Raw genomic sequence first — 20,103 nt, 5'->3', positions numbered from 1 at the left:
CTCTTCATAGCTACAGTTATTCGTCTTTATCTTTGATCTGTCTTTTTCCCCTTCTCTCTCGGTGCCTTCGTTTGGCAATTTGGCGCTTTATAAATACTATTATTATTATTGTTATTATTTGTTGCCTTTAGTCAATATAAATATACAGACACTGCCTGACAAGGGCTTAAGAGGTAATTTACAAGTGATGTAGCGCCTAGTCATAGGACCACTCTGAATCCTGACTTTATGTATGGCCTCGCCCTTGGCCTCCCCGGTCTAAATTCCAGTTGAACCTAGTTAACTTGGGTCAACTGGTTCAACTGGATAGTGATCAAACTCGTCCATTTTCCATATTAACGAACTGGTTTGGACTAGGTTTAACTGTGTTCAACTAGGTTGAAATTATAAACCAGTTGGTCTCAGTTCATTTTCCATATTTAACCAACTGGTTTTAACTGTGTTTAACTAGTTTACCAACTGGTTTCAACTAGTTCCAGTTAAACCCAGTTTAACTAGGTTCAACTGGAATTTCGACCTGGGTCATCCAACTCTATGGAGCTCCATGCCAAAATGAGCAAACTTCTGAATTAACGGCTTTGGGATTGGCTTTGACAGGGTCGCTGATAAGGCCTTTTCATCAGCGGTGTCACGGCAGCCAATTGCCATAAAGCGAAAGCTACTTTATCCACAAACAGCCTGAGCAAGTGGGTAATAAAAGCCCATTGACAATAATGCGTGATACTTCACAATGGTTGCTTAATGTAATGTGTAATATCCCTTCTGACCCCCCCCCCTTCCCCCGCCACAAGGCTAAGCTGTTTAACAAACAAAAACAATGAGTTTGGGGACAAGACTTTGGATTGTAGTCTCATATTCACAATTAAAAGTGTGGTGCTCTGTGGTGACAACCAGGAGCACACTATACCTAACAATATTACTACTGCTAATAATAATAGTAATAATAATAATAATAATAATAATTTTGGAGGCTTGTCATTATTAAGGGCAAGGATGCGTCTAAAATGTGTTTCAGCCGCGCGCTCGCCTAGGTGCTTTTGGCAGCCATCCACGTGACCTTAATGCATGACAATGAAGCACAGCCTGAGATCATTGTTTGATTTTTATCTGGAGCGAGGAAACCCATAGGACCTGAAGAAAAAATACCTTGTAGCAATACCTATAGAGGGATCCAATGCACAACTCTATTTACATTTGGCACTAGCTGGGAATCGAACCAGGAGCCATAGTGGTGAAAAGCGAGCGCTCTACACACAAGCCAGCAATGCCACCCATAATTTAATCTTTGTATCAAAACCCATTTATCTATTTTTCCAAAGTGTATGTGTTTTGAAATGATGGAGCTGGGGAGCTGGGGTTGCTAATGTGAATAATTGACTATAAAGGTCATTAATTTTAACTTGTTTTTGCAAATGGTGACCCCCCCCCCCAAAAAAGAAAAAAAACCAATAGCACCCTCAAACGTCCCTGTTCCCATTATAACAACTGTGTGTGCGAATTTTTATTTTTCTCAGTTTTGAAGGGATTTAAACTAGTCCCTCGCGACCTATCTGCGCATGTAAGAGTTGAGCACCTTGTATGGCCATTTGGTTGGTGGGGCTGCATACTCCTAAGGAGTTGAGATGATTTAAGTAGTTTTAAGTCCATATACATAAGGCTTTGATGCTTGGTAAAGGGCGCCAATCCAATCTCTATTTTATAATCCAAATTCCTATTTTAACTGTTTTTTTTAAGCTAGCAGATTGGAATGGCTGCATTTCTTCAAAACCCAAATAGAGAAACAGTTCTTTAAAAAAACATTCTAAGGGTCGGCAGACTTCATTATGATTAGATCACTGGAACAGAAAACCCCCCAAATAAAACCCTCAACAGGTTTTAAAGGAGGAGTCATTGACACTGATATCTCATTATCCAGTGGATGAAATGGTACAGGTTCTTTTCAATTACCAGCTGTAATTCCCTTTAATCTTAGCGCTTGTGGCACAAACAAATAAATGACACTGTAGCACTGAGCTGGAGGTTGCCAACTGAATCAAGAAGACAAAACAGAAAAACAAACTGAAGAAACTCTTCCTGTCGGCCCTTAGCCTTGACCATTCATCCAACCATAATTCCATGAGCCCAACTTTGCGGCGAACCGTTTGTAGTCCAATCACAATTGTTTGCTCGATCGTATTCGGCATTTTGTCACGAAAGCCGAAAAAAGAAAAAAAATCCAATTAAAAGATTCCACTGTCTGTTGCTCAGGAAGGACAGTTAACTTTCCCCGAGTTCAATAGGAAAGTTTTTCCGCCTGTGTGCCCCCCCAAGCCAGGGGGCGATCCGATGCAATGCGCCTGCCACGCTCCAGCAAGTTCTCCCCTTTCAACAGAAGTGATGTGTGAAAAATTTGCCATAAATTGATATTTAATTCAAAACCAAAGGGCGTAAAAACCGGCACACAACAGGCAGTGAGGTTTCTTAAGCCTTCCTCCAACATTATAGGATGCTATTTTTTTAAACAAGATAAAAGATTTATAGACATTATACAGAGAGAAAGAGAAAAAAAAGAACAGCAGCAATTTGAAAGGGCCGCGGTTTGCATGGATACAACCCCTTTGTCCACGCAAGCATTACATCGTTTTGGAGCAGTGAGCATGAATAAAGGTGATTTCATTACACTGCATAGTGTAAGGTTTTAAACGTCGACAACAAAACCAAGCGGACAGCAGGGGTGAATCAAGCTTTTGTTAAATCCAAAACCAGAGAGTTAAACAAAAAATAACCCAGTCGTCGTCTCCGACTCACATCTTACAATACAATCCCATTTGTGAGCATCCTGTATTTTCGCGAGAGTATAACTGTTAGGAAGTCATGTAAATTGATTTTCCATTGGGCAGGAGCGAGAAAAGAGAAGCCAAAGAAAAGACAGGCAGTCATTCCAAATTGATATTTGATTAACAGGAAGTGCATTAATCACTCTGTATAGAGCTAAACACGGTAGATTTACCAAGGAGAGCGTTCCGATTTCACGCCCCAACGATGCCTCATTAAGGGTTGGAGCTACCGTAGCTGGCAAGTGTGACACAATACAAAATATACACCATGCATAAGGCAGTACACTAGATCTTTAATCTCGACCAAGTCGTTGTCCGGTTTGTGTTTGATTAACGACCATTTTGAATACATGAGTGCAGTTTTCGCCTCGCTAATCGTCAATGAAAAATTGGTGCTGTTTTTTTTTTGGATGGAGCCGAAACCCTATTGCTGTGGTTTTGTGCTAGGGTTTCAAAGATATTCTCAAGGATTTATGTTTTATTCATGAAACTTCCATACGAAATTCTTTTTTATTGAATGACAATGAAATAAAAAAAAGGTTGGTATGTTTTTGTTTTTTTAAAGGGTTTAACATAAGATTAAAATATTTGGCAGGGGATGACTTGCATTTGAAACTGGGTCGAAGTTTCCGGATGATTAGTCTCATAAATTCTTTTCAAAAGATCCAAAAAGCTTTTCTGCAAGCACAAAATCAAAGCTTAACAGAAAATATTTATTTTTTTTGTTATGAGAGGTTGCCTCATATCACAAGGCCGGACGGTCATTTCAAAGCGAGGGCTTCACTTTTAACTGATTTGGGCTATCGACCTAAATCAACTGTCACCAGGGGCACGTTTCCGCCTACAACTGGGGCTCAAACAGGGTACCCCCTTCACAGTCCTTGTAAGGATATAGGCATGGGGTATCATCCTCTAGGAGCCTGGCTGATAGAGCAGGTGCACTACTTTCTTAACTTTTTATGAAGCAATGAAGAGCATTAATGTCATGACCGGGTATCAAACCCACACTCTGCTGCTGACAACACCAGAACTTGAGTTCAGTGAACTAGAGCCCTTGTGGGAGTGTCGTGGCCGAGCGGTTAAGAGCACCGAATTCAAACTCTGGTGTTTCTAATCAGCAGAGTGTGGGTTCGAATCCCCAGCCGTGACACTTGTGTCCTTAAGCAAGACACATAAACCATTGCTTCGTCCTTCGGATGGGAGGTTAAGCCGTTGGTCCCATGTGTTGTGTAAACGCATGTAAAAGAACCCAGTGCACTTATCGAAAAGAGAAGGGGTTCGCCCCGGTGTTCCTGGCTGGATTGGCAGCATATATTGTGCCACAGCACCTTGTAAACCATTACATGGTGCTTAAGTATTAGGTCTTATATCTCCAACTTCGTACCACTCCTTGCAGTAATAATACATGGCGCTTTGTATCCTTTGGCAAAAGGTGCGTTATAAATACGGTTATTATTATTATTATTATTATTATTATTATTATTATTATTATCATTATCATTATCATTATCATTATCATTATCATTATCATTATCATTATCATTATCATTATCATTATCATTATCATTATCATTATCATTATCATTATCATTATCATTATCATTATCATTATCATTATCATTATCATTATCATTATCATTATCATTATCATTATCATTATCATTATCATTATCATTATCATTATCATTATCATTATCATTATCATTATCATTATCATTATCATTATCATTATCATTATCATTATCATTATCATTATCATTATCATTATCATTATCATTATCATTATCATTATCATTATCATTATCATTATCATTATCATTATCATTATCATTATCATTATCATTATCATTATCATTATCATTATCATTATCATTATCATTATCATTATCATTATCATTATCATTATCATTATCATTATCATTATCATTATCATTATCATTATCATTATCATTATCATTATCATTATCATTATCATTATCATTATCATTATCATTATCATTATCATTATCATTATCATTATCATTATCATTATCATTATCATTATCATTATCATTATCATTATCATTATCATTATCATTATCATTATCATTATCATTATCATTATCATTATCATTATCATTATCATTATCATTATCATTATCATTATCATTATCATTATCATTATCATTATCATTATCATTATCATTATCATTATCATTATCATTATCATTATCATTATCATTATCATTATCATTATCATTATCATTATCATTATCATTATCATTATCATTATCATTATCATTATCATTATCATTATCATTATCATTATCATTATCATTATCATTATCATTATCATTATCATTATCATTATCATTATCATTATCATTATCATTATTATTATTATTATCGACACATAATATCTTAAATATGTTTATTCCTATTTGTTTTATCACCAGTCACTCTGAACAGCACTTTTTGTTGCACTCTTTCCGCTTGGATAGCAACGTCAAATCATTATCACTTTCTGTTTATAGGCTCCGTTTTATATTCCATTTATTTCATTGTAAAATTTGACAACACTTCTTAAACACTCTACATCATGCAAAATACAAATTTTTTGTATAATGTGGAAATATTTCAGTGTGGATGGAAATAGGGCCTAAGGCTCTACACCCTTCTTCCAGGCTCACAAAGTACTTTTTACCAGTAACTAAAAAGGCTTTATTCCTGATGCAAATTTAACATCTATTATATCATTGCGGTACCCGCTGCCAAAGCGTAGGATTTTAACTGTCTCTATAGCTACCGGGCAATCTCGGTGGTTCGTGGGTTCGAATTCCACCCGAGTAATATGCCTGTGTTATTTTTTCACAATACTCGGGGAAAGTACTGGAGTATACAGTGCTAACACACATCGGTGTATGGGTAAAAACCAAAATTAATATTCTTTATCCCCAATGCAACATCAAGTCTGTAAGCAATAAAATGGCTCGTAACAAACAAAGAATTACGCCAAAGAGATGTTTGTTCATTCCCATGCAGAACTTAACCCTCCTATGATGACTAATGAATCGCAGAAATCAAACTTTCACATTACACATTTATTGCCTACACAGTTTCTCCGGTAACTTTTTGTGTACGTTCTTCTTCCATGCAAAGAGCGATATTATTTGTTAAATTTCTCTCTTGTTATTGAGGTGTCATTAGAGTTATATAGATCATGATGTTTCCATTCATATTATTCTACTAGATCATTACATTATGGTAACACTTTGTTTGCAGGAAAAGTTCATGTTGTTTCTCTCGTTTAGTTTCTTTTATTTATTTATTTTTAATTTTTTTTGGGGGGAACCAAATCCATATAATCAAATTATTATATTTTGAATTGTTATAACTTGTTAATGAATTGTTCAAGTGGTGTGCCTTCTGTGTATAAACTAACAAAGATTTAAAACACTTAAATTTTGTTTAAAGGGCTTTGTCGTCATGATCAGGGGCTGTACATGGGATTATCCCCCTCCCAGTTCCTTCATGTGCAAGCACTCTGCCTCTCCACAAATTTTATATGGAGAGAGGGAACGCGCATGCAGTAATTGGAGTTCATAGTTCAGTGTATAGCCACAGGCCTGCTTTGAGCATGATGACATGCCCCTTTAAGCCACAAGGGTTGTCCAAAATTGGCAACATTTTTAAGGTTCTACAAAGAGTAGGGCCTACTATTTTATAGGACCCCCCTCCCCCCTCCACGTAATTTAATACTTGCCAACTTACCAAATTTAATATTCATCATATTCATTTCTTGCAGTGGCAAGAGGTTTCCTTGCGCGGCGAGAATTCAAACGGACCAATGAGCAGCGACAATGGAGAGCGGCGCTTCTTATCCAACGATGGCTTCAAATGTGGAAGAAGCGCTCGCTGTACAGGAAGCTCCAAGGTTTCATCTCACAACAAGAGACTTGGAGGATATACTTCTTGCTTCAAGTAAGAATATAGTTTTAAAAAAAGAAGATGGAACACCTTGAGGAAAACAATTTACCAAAATAAGCCTATTGACATGCAACTGTTAACTACCTTGTAGCAAGGGGTCACACCAAAGTTCAGGATAACACCTGGGAAGCGGCAGCAGAGGGATTACCTTAATAAGGGGATGCAACATTTTAATTCAGATATCAAATGAGGAGAAGTGACTGGGAAGATTTTAAACGATTTTGGCTTGAAGAAAGAAAAATGTACAAGAGCAGCTAGGATTGGAACCAATGACCTCCAGATTAACATACTGACGTTTGACCGACTGAGCTATCCAGCCCTATGTTGGCGGTCTTTCTATGTTTTCATATCTATGTTTGGGGTGCTAGTCAGAAGCCATGCAACTGTTAACTGCCGTGTAGCCTTAGATTACACCCAAGTTCACCATACAATCTGGGAAATGGCAGCCAGGGATCACCTTAAGGGGATGCTACTTTTTTATTGCAGGTTTCAAATAATAAACCACAAGGAAAACTTACTGGGACAATTTTGGGGTTGAACAAAGACAAATTTATTAGAGCGGGATTTCAACCAACAACCTCTGTGCCGGTGCTCTACCAACTGAGCTATCTAGCCCTTTGTTGGCAGTCTCCATATTTTGTCAATATTTTTTAGCAAACAGTATTTAATTTACTCTTCCATTTGGCCATCGAAGTTGCGAGATAATAAAAGAAAAAACACCCTTGTCACACGAAGTTGTGTGCTTTTAGATGGTTGATTTTGATACCTCAAGTTCTAAATCTAAGGTCCCGAAATCAAATTGGTGGAAAACTACATGTACTTCTGTCTCGAAAACTATGTCACTTCAGAGGAAGCCGTTCCTCATGTTTTATACTATCAACAGCTCCCCACTACTCGTTACCAAGTAAGGTTTTTTGCTAATAATTATTTTGAGTACATGTAATTACCAATAGTGTCCACTGCCTTTAAATCGCGTTTAACTCTTGTTGTAGATGGAAAACTACGGGGCCGGGTTCCATCAGCTGGCAGAGAGGACCAACACTCCTATACCCCTGGCTGATATTAAGTTCCAAACAGCCGTTAGGACCGGCCAAACGGAGCTCTCGGAAAGACGTCTTAAACATATACAAAGGTCACATGATATTAAGACGCCGTACTCACCGGAAGATGAGGCTTACTACGACGGCTTCGGAGATGGGAGACTAGATCAGAAGGTGTACCGGCGGAGTGGCACACAGTCTGGGTGAGTATCCCTCCAGTGGTAAAAAAGGGCAAGTTTTAAAGGAGAATTACAAATAGTCTTTATCTGTTAGAATAAACAAAGGTCTTACAAACTCATTGGATAGACATACATGCAATGACGCATAACTACTAGGGGTGCATTTTGGCGGTCATAACCAGGGCCCAATTTCATTGCTCTGCTTACCGCCGAATTCTGCGCTTACGATCACGATTCCTTCCTTTAGGTGCAAGCGCCGAATTCCTGCGCTAGCCTTGTAAGCGTAGAATGCCTAGTAACTTGGAGTACGCACGTGCAGAAGCCAAAATTCGTCGCTAACCCGTGAAATAGGCTTGCCGTAAGCACAGAATTCCCTGCTTCCGTAAGCGCCGATTCCTTGCTTACGGTAAGCAGAGCCATGAAATTGGGCCCATGCCATAACCAATTACTGTTTCGGTCAATGGCCAGTGATCAACCAATGGCAAGTTCAATAGTCACAGTTATTGGTTACGACCGCAAAAACACATCCCCTGACAGATATAGTCATACTACTGCATACTAGTGTAGTGTACAAACAGCATACAGGTACATCTGTCAAGAAACTGGCTGGTTCTAAATAAGCCAGTACCTCATGCGCCTCGAAGTGTTACTTCAGATGTATAGGCTAAGTTGCAAACAGACTCTTGAAGAGGAGACTAGTCTTTAAAACTTGCCTGTGAACTTTGACCCATATGCATCCTGCTCTCTATCAAATTAGTTATCTAGAAAATGAAAATAAGCCACAGTATATCAAATGAACAAGCAAGAAATAATCTTGAAACACAGAAATCATTCTGAATTGTTGTGTTTGTCAACTTTTTTAAAGCAAGACAAGTTCTCAAAAGAACATACCTGGCAAGTAGATACACACATGGTGCTACTGAAACCAAATATTAATACATCACCATGCAATGCCTCAAATCCAATGAAACTTTTTTATCACTTGACAGAGAGTTGAAGGAAATCAGTTCATCCAATGACAGCGAATATTACAACAGAATAGCCTCTGGTGTGGACTGTGATTCGCCCATTGCCGAGGTCAAGCAAGAATCACCGAGCAGAAGGTCGTCCCGAAATACTGAAAATCATGAAAGGTAGGTCCTTTTAAGCTCCTTCCATTCCATTCGGCTCTGATAGACGCACATTGAGGCACCCTTGAGCTTCGGGGCAAATCAATCTTTTCAGCCATGTTCAAAAGTTCTGCTGTTTTGAATCATGGATTTGCCTAGTCAGGATCTTTCTGCTCTTAAATTAGACACTTCAGCACAATTACATTGACTGCTGGATGGGAAAATCAAATAAAGTCAACGGTCCCGTATGAATACCCCGGTCACATATCCTTGAAGAGTAGGGTTTTGTCTTCGATTTTTCATAGGTTCCCAATTTCCTGTCCTACCATTTTAGGCCAGGATTATTATTTGTATTCTCGGGGTCTGTTGAGGTTCAACTAGAAACCTTGCAAACAAGGAGGTGTAACCTCATGCTTAAAGCCATTGGACACTTTCGGTAAACAGTATTGTCCAAGGCCCACACTTCGTGTATCACAACTTTTAATATGTATAAAATAACAAACCTGTGAAAATTTAGGCTCAATCGGTCATCGGAGTCGGGAGAAAATAACAGGAAAACCCACCCTTGTATCCGTACGTTTCGTCGTGTCATGACATGTGTTTAAAATAAATCCGTAAATATTATTTAGCTATTTGTAAATCTGTGATTTTTTTTTCCTGTACTGAAAGGGTCCAATGGCTTTAAGTTTGGGACAAACTTGTTAAATCTGACAAATTCCGTCATGCTTCCTTTTTGCAAAGACAATGTGGATACAAACTTAATTCAGGAAACAAACCAGAGGTTGTCACACCCAAGTGTAAAACACAACGCTACAAAAGATCTGAAATTCCTTCACTTTTTTTTAAGTTTTAAAGTGGCTTTATATGTGATGTTTATGTTTTTATGTTTTTTGCTCCTTTTGCCCATTTTTATTTTGATCATCACTTTTAATATTTGGTAATTTGATTGCATTTAGCATTTTTTGTAAATTTGAATTCGTATCGGCTTCCAGGCTGCTTTAATTCGCATAAAACCACAAGAAGTTACTTTTACTTTTCCTTTTTTTTGTTTACAGTGACTCCCCTGCACGGGGTTTCCTCCACGGGTTCGGTTACCACGACACAGATGAGATTGTGGTAGATAGTCCGCCACATGAAGCGTCTCACCGACAATGGAAACAGGTAGGAGAAGGTGCTACGTGATTAAGAGATGAGATTTCATTCCGCATCAGCGGTAATCACAGAAAATGATCGGCAACACTTGATGGGGTTTTTGCTTGGGTGTCATGCCTTAGGGGTAGTTTCACAGAATTTCTTTAGGCAATCAAAATTGCGTAGAGCAGAAGAATTCTGCTAAGCAGAAAATTTCAGTATGACACTTTGTGATGGGTGTCTAATGATGGGGAACACTTGATGTTTTTTTTTGCTTTGGTGTTGTTTTTGTTGTGCTTTTTTTTGGGGGGGGGTCACAGAACTGCTATAGGTGGCCAAAATTGCTTAGAGCAGAATAATTCTGCTGAGCTGGATATTTCAGTTTGACACGTGATGTATACTGATTTTTTGATTGATTTACTACTAAATGTTACTAGCAGTGTGCTAAGCAAAATGCTAGTACTTGCTTTTTTTAACACTACTCTATTCCCCTCTAAACCCACTTTACCAAGAGCAATTTTAGAAGTCCATACAAACTGACCTTATAGTACTGAGCAGAAGAATTGTAGTTATGTGTTTTAAACTGACAATTATTTGCAAACTATTGATTTAAACCCAATAATACGCAACTGAGGTCTGATTCTTGAGTGGATTTTGTACAATGGAATATACTTTTATTTTTGTTATTTTGCTACTGATTGTTTATCTTCAAATTGAGCCTGGTTATATGCTCTTATAGGGGAATTTTAAATGAAATATTTTCCATTGTTGTGTGTTTTTTCTTATCAGTCAGCAAGTACATAACTGTCATATTTTATAATGGTGTATATTTATGTGTTTTGATTGTTAATGTTACTCTCTTGTTTTGTCTTGGATTTGCCATTTTTACCACTTTAAAATCGTTTAATATGTACCATTTGATGAAATGTTTAGTCAGGCAATAAGTTTGATTTATAATAATCCATTAAAAATAGTAAAATACTCATCACTATGTAAAGCAAGGGTTATTCTTCGAACTTACAGTTGATGTAAGTTGGATATTAAATACTTGATTTTACAAACAGTAGTTTTCTCATAGAAGATATATTTGAAGACTCGTCCAACATTTCCTTTTTACTTTTTCGTTGGCAGCATTCACCAAGGCATGGAGCATCAAATCATGTAGATATGAATGCAAATCCAACAGACAGGGTGAAGTTTCCATCATCCCAACAATCCATTGGTGGAGATTCCCTAAGCACTGGCAGTGAACACAGAACGTTTGGTCATCAAAGTGGCGACACAGAGCACCACAATGATGATGAACATGTGAGGTCAGTAAAGCAGGATCAGCCACAGCAGCAGGAGGAGAAGTCTAGTATCCAGCATCACGCATATCCTGCCCAGCACAGACAATCACCCCAGAAACCTCCTACTAACATGCACCCGCTCTTACATGCTAAAGAGAAAGAGTTGAGTAAGCACCCTCGGTATAACCCACAGCAGCCACAGGCACAGCAGCAACCAGCGCAGCAGCAACCAGCGCACCAGCAACCAGCGCACCAGCAACCAGCGCACCAGCAACCAGCGCACCAGCAACCAGCGCATTGGCGACCAGTGCATTGGCAACCAATGCAGCTACCAAACCCAGCACAGCGGCAACCAGCGCAGCAATTTCCAAACCTAACACAGCAGCAATTAGCGCAGCAGCCAAAAGAAGCACAGCAGCAACCGGTGCAACAGCAACCAGTGCAACAGCAACCAGTGCAGCAGTTACCGAACCTAGAAAACCTTGTGCAGCTACCAAACCCATTGCAGCAACAACCAGTGCAGCAGCTAGCGCAGCAGCAACCAGCGCAGCAACTTCCAAACCCAGCACAGCAGCAATTAGCACAGCAGCCAAAACCAATGCAACAGCAACCGGTGCAACAGCAACCAGCGCAACAGCAACCAGTGCAGCAGTTACCAAACCTAGCAAACCCTGTGCAGCCGCCTAATCCAGCGCACCAGCAACCAGCGCAGCAGCATCCAGCGCAGCAGCAACTTCCAAACCCAGCACAGCAGCAATTAGCGCAGCAGCCAAAACCAGTGCAGCAGTTACCAAACCTAGCAAACCCTGCGAAGCCGCCAAAACCAGCGCAGCAGCAAACTGCCCGGCAGCAACCAGCGCTGCAGCAACCCAACCCATCACAGCAGCAACTGACTAACACACACCAGCAGGAGAACCAAATAGACACCAAGCTACTGCAGCAAAAACAGCAACAACAACTGCAGGAGAAAACACAAGTGACTGATAGTGCACAACCAGTCTTTATCAATGGTAACGCCAGCAATAACACAGTCAGTGACCCTAAGAATTCCTCGGTAAACAGCCAAAATTCCCTGAGGACTAAACTTGTGTCATTTGCCCAGGATGAAGACAAAAGCAGCGACAAGGACCAGAAAAACAAAATGTAAATATATGTATATATTTTTTTTCAAACGCGTCTTTTTATAGAGGTTGAGAAAATAGACATAGCTGTTGCAAACTGCTTGCCAACTAAAAAGGAACTATGATATAAATACTGACAATACATGTAGGTAATGGCCGGATGTTTTGACTATTATTATTATTATTAAGAACAATAGCAATACCTGTAATTGCAAATAAGATTATAGTAATAGGAAAAAAAGTTTAAAAAGTATGTATGAGCAGAACTACATAAAGGCATACGTGCTAAATAATGGCAACTAAAGCACTGGTCCTGAATGATGATGACTGACATAAAGGTTTGGATACAACAAGAAACATGTGAAGAATAGATGAGAGAGTAGGGTAGATTGGGAGAGGACAGGGAAAACAGGGTGTGAGAGGGAAGAGCAGGGAACTAGGGACAGAGACAACCCATTTCAAGCTGACCAAGATTAACAAAAGAGTATTTAAAAGAGTATTAAAGAGTATTAGCAGAGTCTTTCTCAAAGGCTAAATAGCAACACAACAATCATAAACAGGTATACTGGGTTTTATTTGGCTTCTGTGCCCTTTCTGCCAAAATCTTGTCGCTGTCAGGGTTTTATTTTATATAATGTGAGAACCCCAAATGGAAGCTGTGCTGAATGGGTCACCCAACTTAAAGACCCGAGACACTATTGGTAATTCTCAAAAACTGGTCTTCTCACTTGGTGTATCTCAACATATGCATAAAATAACAAAACTGTGAAAATTTGAGCTCAATTGGTCGTCGGAGTTGCGAGATATCAATGAAAGAAAAAACACCCTTGTCACACGAAGATTTCGGGACCTCAAATTCTAAATCTGAGGTCTTGAAATCAAATTTGTGGAAAATTACTTCTTTCTCGAAAACTACGTCACTTCAGAGGGAGCTGTTTCTCACAATGTTTTATCCTATCAACCTCTCCCCATTACTTGTAATCAAGAAAGGTTTTATGATAATAATTATTTTGAGTAATTACCAATAGTGTCCCCTGCCTTTAAACGTTTTTTTTTTTTAAATAAATTGATTAAATTTGTGCCATACACAATTCACTTGAATCAGCTTAACGTTGACACCAAACTTCACAAAAAGTCCTTTCTGATACAAAACAGGGAGTCTATTCCCGCCAAAATCATTAATATTTCCTCGGTGACATAGTTAAATTGATTATATCTGCTCAAAATTATTCCACAATAGAAGTATTGTAACATAAGTACAAGACCTCTGTGCTACAGAATTTTGCAGGTCACTTTTTCGCATCAGTAATTTTTTTTTGTTTTTTTGGCCATGAAGAATGAAGCATGTTGACACTTTATTACATCATCTTAACCAGTCATCTGTGTTGATATTCAGAATACGCCTCACAACAATCCAGAGAGTGAATGGATAATCAACTATCTGTTCTCTGAAGCGAATACTACACCCCCGCCCCCCCCCCAAGGCTCTTCGTTAAGACAAAAAGATATCGCAAAACAAAGAACCCGGCGATTTCTGATTTGCAGTGGAATCATAACATGGTCGGCTGATCAGAGATTTGGCTATTGCCTGGAGCGGGATGAGGGTGCCTGAGTCAATGCACTGTGACACTATGTCATGACATGGCCCTACAACAAGTCAAACGGAAATTAGTAGTAAGAAGATACTAACCAAAAATTGTAAATTTGTGGGTACAACTTTGTATTAAATCTCTTTTGTGGGAGTGTTGGGTCTGAAAAGAGGCGATTTGGTCTCTAAAGGAAACTAATAGTGTTTGTCCGTATTACACTACAAAAATTGTTGTCTTTTTACACGAGGTACATTTTGTAAAATTTTGCAACCTTGCTATAATTTAGCGAGGGACCCTTGCTAAACTGCTCTCGGGTGAAAGAGGTTCAAGATGAAGTATAGGATTGTTAACTGCCCCATCCCCCAACCCCCAGCTCACTGATCTTAAAAATCATACTAGCACCAATCCTGTAGGAAAATATTTTCATCTGAACGGGGAAGAGAAATTTCAGACTTTTATCTGAACGCAGACTTCTTTCAGGTCTGCCTGGTAAACAGGCAGGCTTTTCGTGATCTACTTTTTTTAGCATTGAAGGTACTTTTCCAAAAGTCCTTTTGACACTTATTTCAGTGGTTATCAAGGGCGAAAATGCAATCATTTCATTGTACCCCCTAAGATCTAGATCCTCGTTTCAGACGTGTTTTTTTCATCAATGACTCTTGCTCCTGGAAGTACAATTTTATCATACTCTTTGTTTGTTTTTTGTTTGTTTTCCTCAGGACTTCAGCGGGACAGAGCAAACGTAAGGAAATCCTTGTGTCCAATGATGGCACATTTGATGTCAAAGTGCTGCTCCGGAAGTCAACCCAGAGAGCTATCCTGATGTCTTGAAATCCTTCAAACGGGAAAGGAGCATCGATATCTGTCGATTTCTTTGAACCCATAACCAGTCGGGATTCGAGCCCACAACCTTTGGGATTTGAACCCACAGACTTGGAGGAATTAAAGCAGCAATCAGTGGGATTCAAACCTACAGCTTATTGGATTTTGACCCACAGTCTTTTCGGATTCAATTACAACCTTTTGGAATATGTAACAGCAATCTTCAGGGATTCGAACCCACAGTCGTTGGGATTCGAACCCACAGGCTTTGAGGATTTAAAACTGCAATCTGTGGGATTCGAACCTACAGCTGAAAGGATTTTGACCCACAACCCTTGATGATTCAATCACAACTTTTTGGAATATGTAACAGCAATCTTTAGGGATTCGGACCCATAGCCGTTGGGATTTGAACCCACAGGCTTTGAGGATTTAAAACTGCAACCTGTGGGATTTGAACCCACAGCCGTTGGGATTCGAACTCACAGGCTTTGAGGATTTAAAACTGCAATCAATGGGATTCAAACCTACAGCTTATTGGATTTTGACCCACAGTCTTTTCAGGGACAATTACAACCTTTTGGAATATGAAACAACAATCTTTAGGGATTTGAACCCACAACCGTTGGGATCCGAAACCACAGGCTTTGAGGATTTGAAACTGCAATCAGTGGGATTCGAACCTACAGCTGAAAGGATTTTGACCCACCTTAGGGATTCGAACCCACAGGCTTTGAAGATGTGAACCAGCAACTTATAGGGAATCGAGCCAACAAACTTAAAACAGCAGTCGTTGTGATGTGAACCTAGAGCTTAATGATTTGAACCCTCAACCTTAAAGGCGACGATTCAGCAACATATTTTGGATTCGAACCCAAAACTTTTGAGAAATCAAACCCACAACATTTAGGGGTATTAACCAGCAATATTTATGGATTCAAACCCACAACTTTTGTGAGATAGGATCCAGCACATTCTAGGGATTCGAACCTAAAACCTTCGAGAATTAAGAGAGCACTGGCTAATGACCTTGCTTCACCCATTGAGACACAACCTGTCATCAGAAATATGTAATTTAATAATGGTTTATGGATTATTGAAGTTGTTAAGAGTCTCTGCAATAACTTGGCTTGTTTTCTATCAAATCGCCTTTGACTCAAGCAATACAATACTCAAGTGTCAAACCTATGTCTCCTTCAAAAGGAGGCATGTTATATTTTACAATTCGAAAGTCATGAATGGTGTTTGTATTTATCGAGGAAGCTCACAAAGTTTGCGATACCCGATTTGTGAAGATTTTCATACTTGGGAGCATTTTATTACCATTTGGCTTTGTTTTAACCATGATGATTCTGCTTGGAATTAAGTGGCATTATTAACTTTTTACGAGTTGGGACCACAATTTTGTAAATATTGTAAAGAAATTCGTCATGATAAACTCGTCATGAAAATTATTCACAACAAATTCTTTGTTAATGTCACTCCATAGTTTTATTTGTGCACTTTACAAATCTATTTATTCACAGTTTGTTCACTGCTTTTTCGGCACATATAAAAACAAACGTGGGCTTTGATAGTCAATGATTGACTTTACAGTATTCCAAATCTATCGTTAACATAAACCGACTTATGCAAAACTAGTGTACCCTTCGATAATTCGTATAAAGACACTGGACACGTTTGGTAATTGTCAAAGACCAGTATTTTCACTTGGTGTATCCCAACATGTGCATAAAGTAACAAACTTGAGTGTGAATATGTGGGCTCAATTGATCATTCCATCCAAGTTGCCAGTTAGAAAATAAAGACAGAAAACACCCTTGTTGCACAAAGTTGTGTGCTTTCAGATACCTGATTCTTAGATTGAAATATTTGAGTGAGAAATTACTTCTTTCTCGAAAAACTACGTTACTTTAGAGGGAGCCGTTTCTCGCAATGTGTTATACTATCAAATGCTCTCCATTGCTTGTTACCATGTAAGTTGTTATGCTAATACATGTATTTATATTGAGTAATTACGAAACGTGTCCAGTGTCTTTAACAAAATACTGTCTTTGTTCTTGTTATAGAACCTGTTGTATTGGGGATAGGTAATTAATCTATTTTCTTTCACTTTAACTAAACATATACTAATTTTGTAGTTAATTTTGTATCAGTGTTTTGTGCACTGCGTGTATATATAAATTCCAAATATATTTTTTAGTTCAGTTGCAAAAAGTGTCTTCAATATTGCAGTTTACAGATTCCAGATAATTTGAATCGAATTTATGCACTTTTGGATTTTTTTTTCGTTTGTTTCTTTTGAAGAAAATAATATATGTAAGATGTATTTATTATATTTAAATATAGATTTTATTTCTAATCAAATGAATTTTCCTAGCAAGTGAGCATTTAAGATGAAGATCAGGTACCTATTACACGACAATTCTTAATTTGTAGTAAAAAAAACACACAACATTTTGCCAATTAAAATTCTTAGGTAAATAAATGTTTGAAAATGCTAAACATGGTAAATGATTTTCAGAGACAGGGTACCAGTCTTAGTATTGTGTACTTTAAAGTAACAGGCTGGTTCTCTGTTACATGTAGGTTCTGCTTACACACTAAAACTTCTGGGTCAGATTGCTACCGAATTCCGGATCCTGTTGGGCTTGACCCATTTCCGAGTCAGATGGGTCAAGCCCCTTGATTCCGGTCCGGAAGTTTTTGGAAATAAAAGTATTTGCTACACACATCCGTATAGACTTGTGGACAAGTCGTTAAATCGGCCCATGCGCTGATATAGTGCTCTCGCAAGATCACTGCTTTCGCGCGAACTGATGGCTCCCCGATTTCGACTCAGTATCCACAAGTCTAACATCCGTAGCAAAGTGTACAAAAGGCGCCCTTTTATCGTGCTATCCAAACCACAAGCGTTTTTGCGCACTTGACCATTTTGCTCACCATAAAAAAAGGTTCAGGGTAAACAAAACCTGTCACGTAAACTATCTAAAGCTTGTAAGCAACTTGCTAAGCACAGAATAGTATCGCTTGGCAAAACAGGTTACCAGCCAAAATCACGTTGTTGTGGCTGGTGGCCCGCTCAATTGCTGCTTAGCAAAGAAATTAGTCGAGCAGTATTTTCTGCTGACAGCTTTATGAAGTGGCCCAGGATGGAGCCGTATTGGGTGCGTTCGATTAGCAAATTATTGAGGTACCAGTGCAACAAACATTACTCCTATTAGTATGTGATTTGAACGGTAGCATCTCACTTTCAGGCTTGGAACTTTTCAGCTGATCAGCTGCTTTTTCTTTTCAAAAACACAGTGCCATAGAAAGCTGAAAAACACTTAAACAGGTTCGGCCATTTCCACTTTTTTTGCAGTTGCATGTCTGATTATTAGCGAGGCTTCTTTTGACCATAGCACTTGACCTAAGGAAATCTAAGACTATTATTTCGCCAGTGTGATATCGACAATTACCATTTTGTATTTAGAGAGATTTAAATTTTGCATAATATCTTTTAAACCTTCACATTGTCTGCTTTTAATTAAATCACAATTTGAATGAAGACTAGAAGAAAAAATTGTGGTCGACCTGAGCCTTTTCTAATTAAATGTCGATTTGTTCTGGTCCAGTGCCCACCATGGATTAGATTAACGTGTTTCCTATTATGGAACAATACGGCATAAATGCACACAAAGGGTGATTTGTAAAAGACTATTTTTGCGTCCTTTTTGATAACTTGAAGGAATTGTATATAAAATTGTTAATTTGGAACTCTTTGTGTGTTTCAATCTTGTAGATACCATAACACTAACCCGATGACATAAATTCAAAAGGGATAGCGTTTTTGAGAAGTTGCCGAAAATCTGGAGAGGTTATTGTCCACGCAGGAAGAATAATCTGCAATTGGAATCCGCAAACGGAGAAACGTTACTATATCAGTACAAAAAAAGTAAACTGAAATCAAGACGCTGATTTTTGTGTTGAAATATCAAGCCCGAGTTTGTGCGACCATTACATAGATCTAACTGTAATGACAACACGAACGGCAGTTGGGCAACATTCTTAATTAGGCTACCGGAAACAGAGTATTTTTTGGGGCGCCAAAGAAATGTTCAGTATGGTTTTAGTTATGGGATGAAAAAAACAAATAGATAAAACCCACCAGCTATATAACAAGCCTCTCAAAATATTTTGCTTGATTCTGCCATTCTTCGTAATTTTACACAGTGAACAGTTTTATGTATTAGCCAAAAAGCTACTGTGGTAATGTTTTAATGGGCTAGATATGTTTTAATAGTTTATCTCTTTAACAAGGATGGGTGACCTGGTTACTTGTACCTCCGTCTGAAATATGAGGACAGGAACCAGGATACTAGACCCCCCCCCCCTTTGTGACGCTTCATCTAGAGTCGAAATCCCAAGTTCAGATGGTTGGTGGGCTATCAAATCATGGATTTTGTTATACAACGAGTAGACTTTTAGATCAGTGCTCACTTCCGCCAATGTTGATCACGGTGCTTTGACATTACACCAAACTGAGCTCGTTTAAAGGCAGTGGACACTATTGGTAATTGTCAAAGACTAGTCTTCACAGTTGGTGTATGTCAACATATGCATCAAATAACAAACCTGTGAAAATTTGAGCTCAATCGGTCGTCACATTTGCGAGAAAATAATGAAAGAAAAAAGAACTTGTGTCACGAAGTCGTGTGCTTTCTAATGCTTGATTTCGAGACCTCAAATTCTAAACTTGAGGTCTCGAAATCAAATTCGTGGAAAATTACTTCTTTCTCGAAAACAACGTCACTTCAGAGGGAACTGTCTACGTCACTTCAGAGGGAACTGTTTCTCACAATGATTCATACCATCAACCTCTCCCCATTACTCGTTACCAAGTAAGGTTTTATGATGATAATTATTTTGAGTAATTACCAATAGTGTCCACTGCCTTTAAGCCACCGTCACAATTTGTCGATGAAACCTGGAATAAATAATGACTAAAATGTCTTAAAGCCACTGGGCACGTTTTAATTGTTTTCAAAGACCAGTGTAT

At 38.5% G+C, this 20,103-nt stretch overlaps 1 protein-coding gene across 4 annotated transcripts in view; it reads left to right on the top strand.

The window, feature by feature from the left end:
* LOC139939443 (myosin-IIIb-like) overlaps positions 1-19,937 on the top strand; it is a 71,468-nt gene extending 51,531 nt beyond the window's left edge. For all 4 annotated transcript variants that reach the window (XM_071935365.1, XM_071935366.1, XM_071935363.1 and 1 more), the window contains 6 exons: positions 6,601-6,776; positions 7,775-8,025; positions 8,991-9,134; positions 10,166-10,271; positions 11,373-12,673; positions 14,960-19,937. In XM_071935365.1, coding sequence (XP_071791466.1) covers positions 6,601-6,776; positions 7,775-8,025; positions 8,991-9,134; positions 10,166-10,271; positions 11,373-12,673; positions 14,960-15,071 — 2,090 coding nt within the window. In that variant the 3' untranslated portion in view covers positions 15,072-19,937. The remainder of the gene's footprint in view (positions 1-6,600; positions 6,777-7,774; positions 8,026-8,990; positions 9,135-10,165; positions 10,272-11,372; positions 12,674-14,959) is intronic.
* The last annotated feature ends 166 nt before the right edge of the window (positions 19,938-20,103 follow it).

Source organism: Asterias amurensis, chromosome 7, assembly GCF_032118995.1.
Source record: "Asterias amurensis chromosome 7, ASM3211899v1".
NCBI classification, from domain to species: domain Eukaryota; kingdom Metazoa; phylum Echinodermata; class Asteroidea; order Forcipulatida; family Asteriidae; genus Asterias; species Asterias amurensis.
The sequence above is the reverse complement of the archived record's forward strand: the minus strand, read 5'-3'. Positions and strand labels throughout refer to the sequence as shown.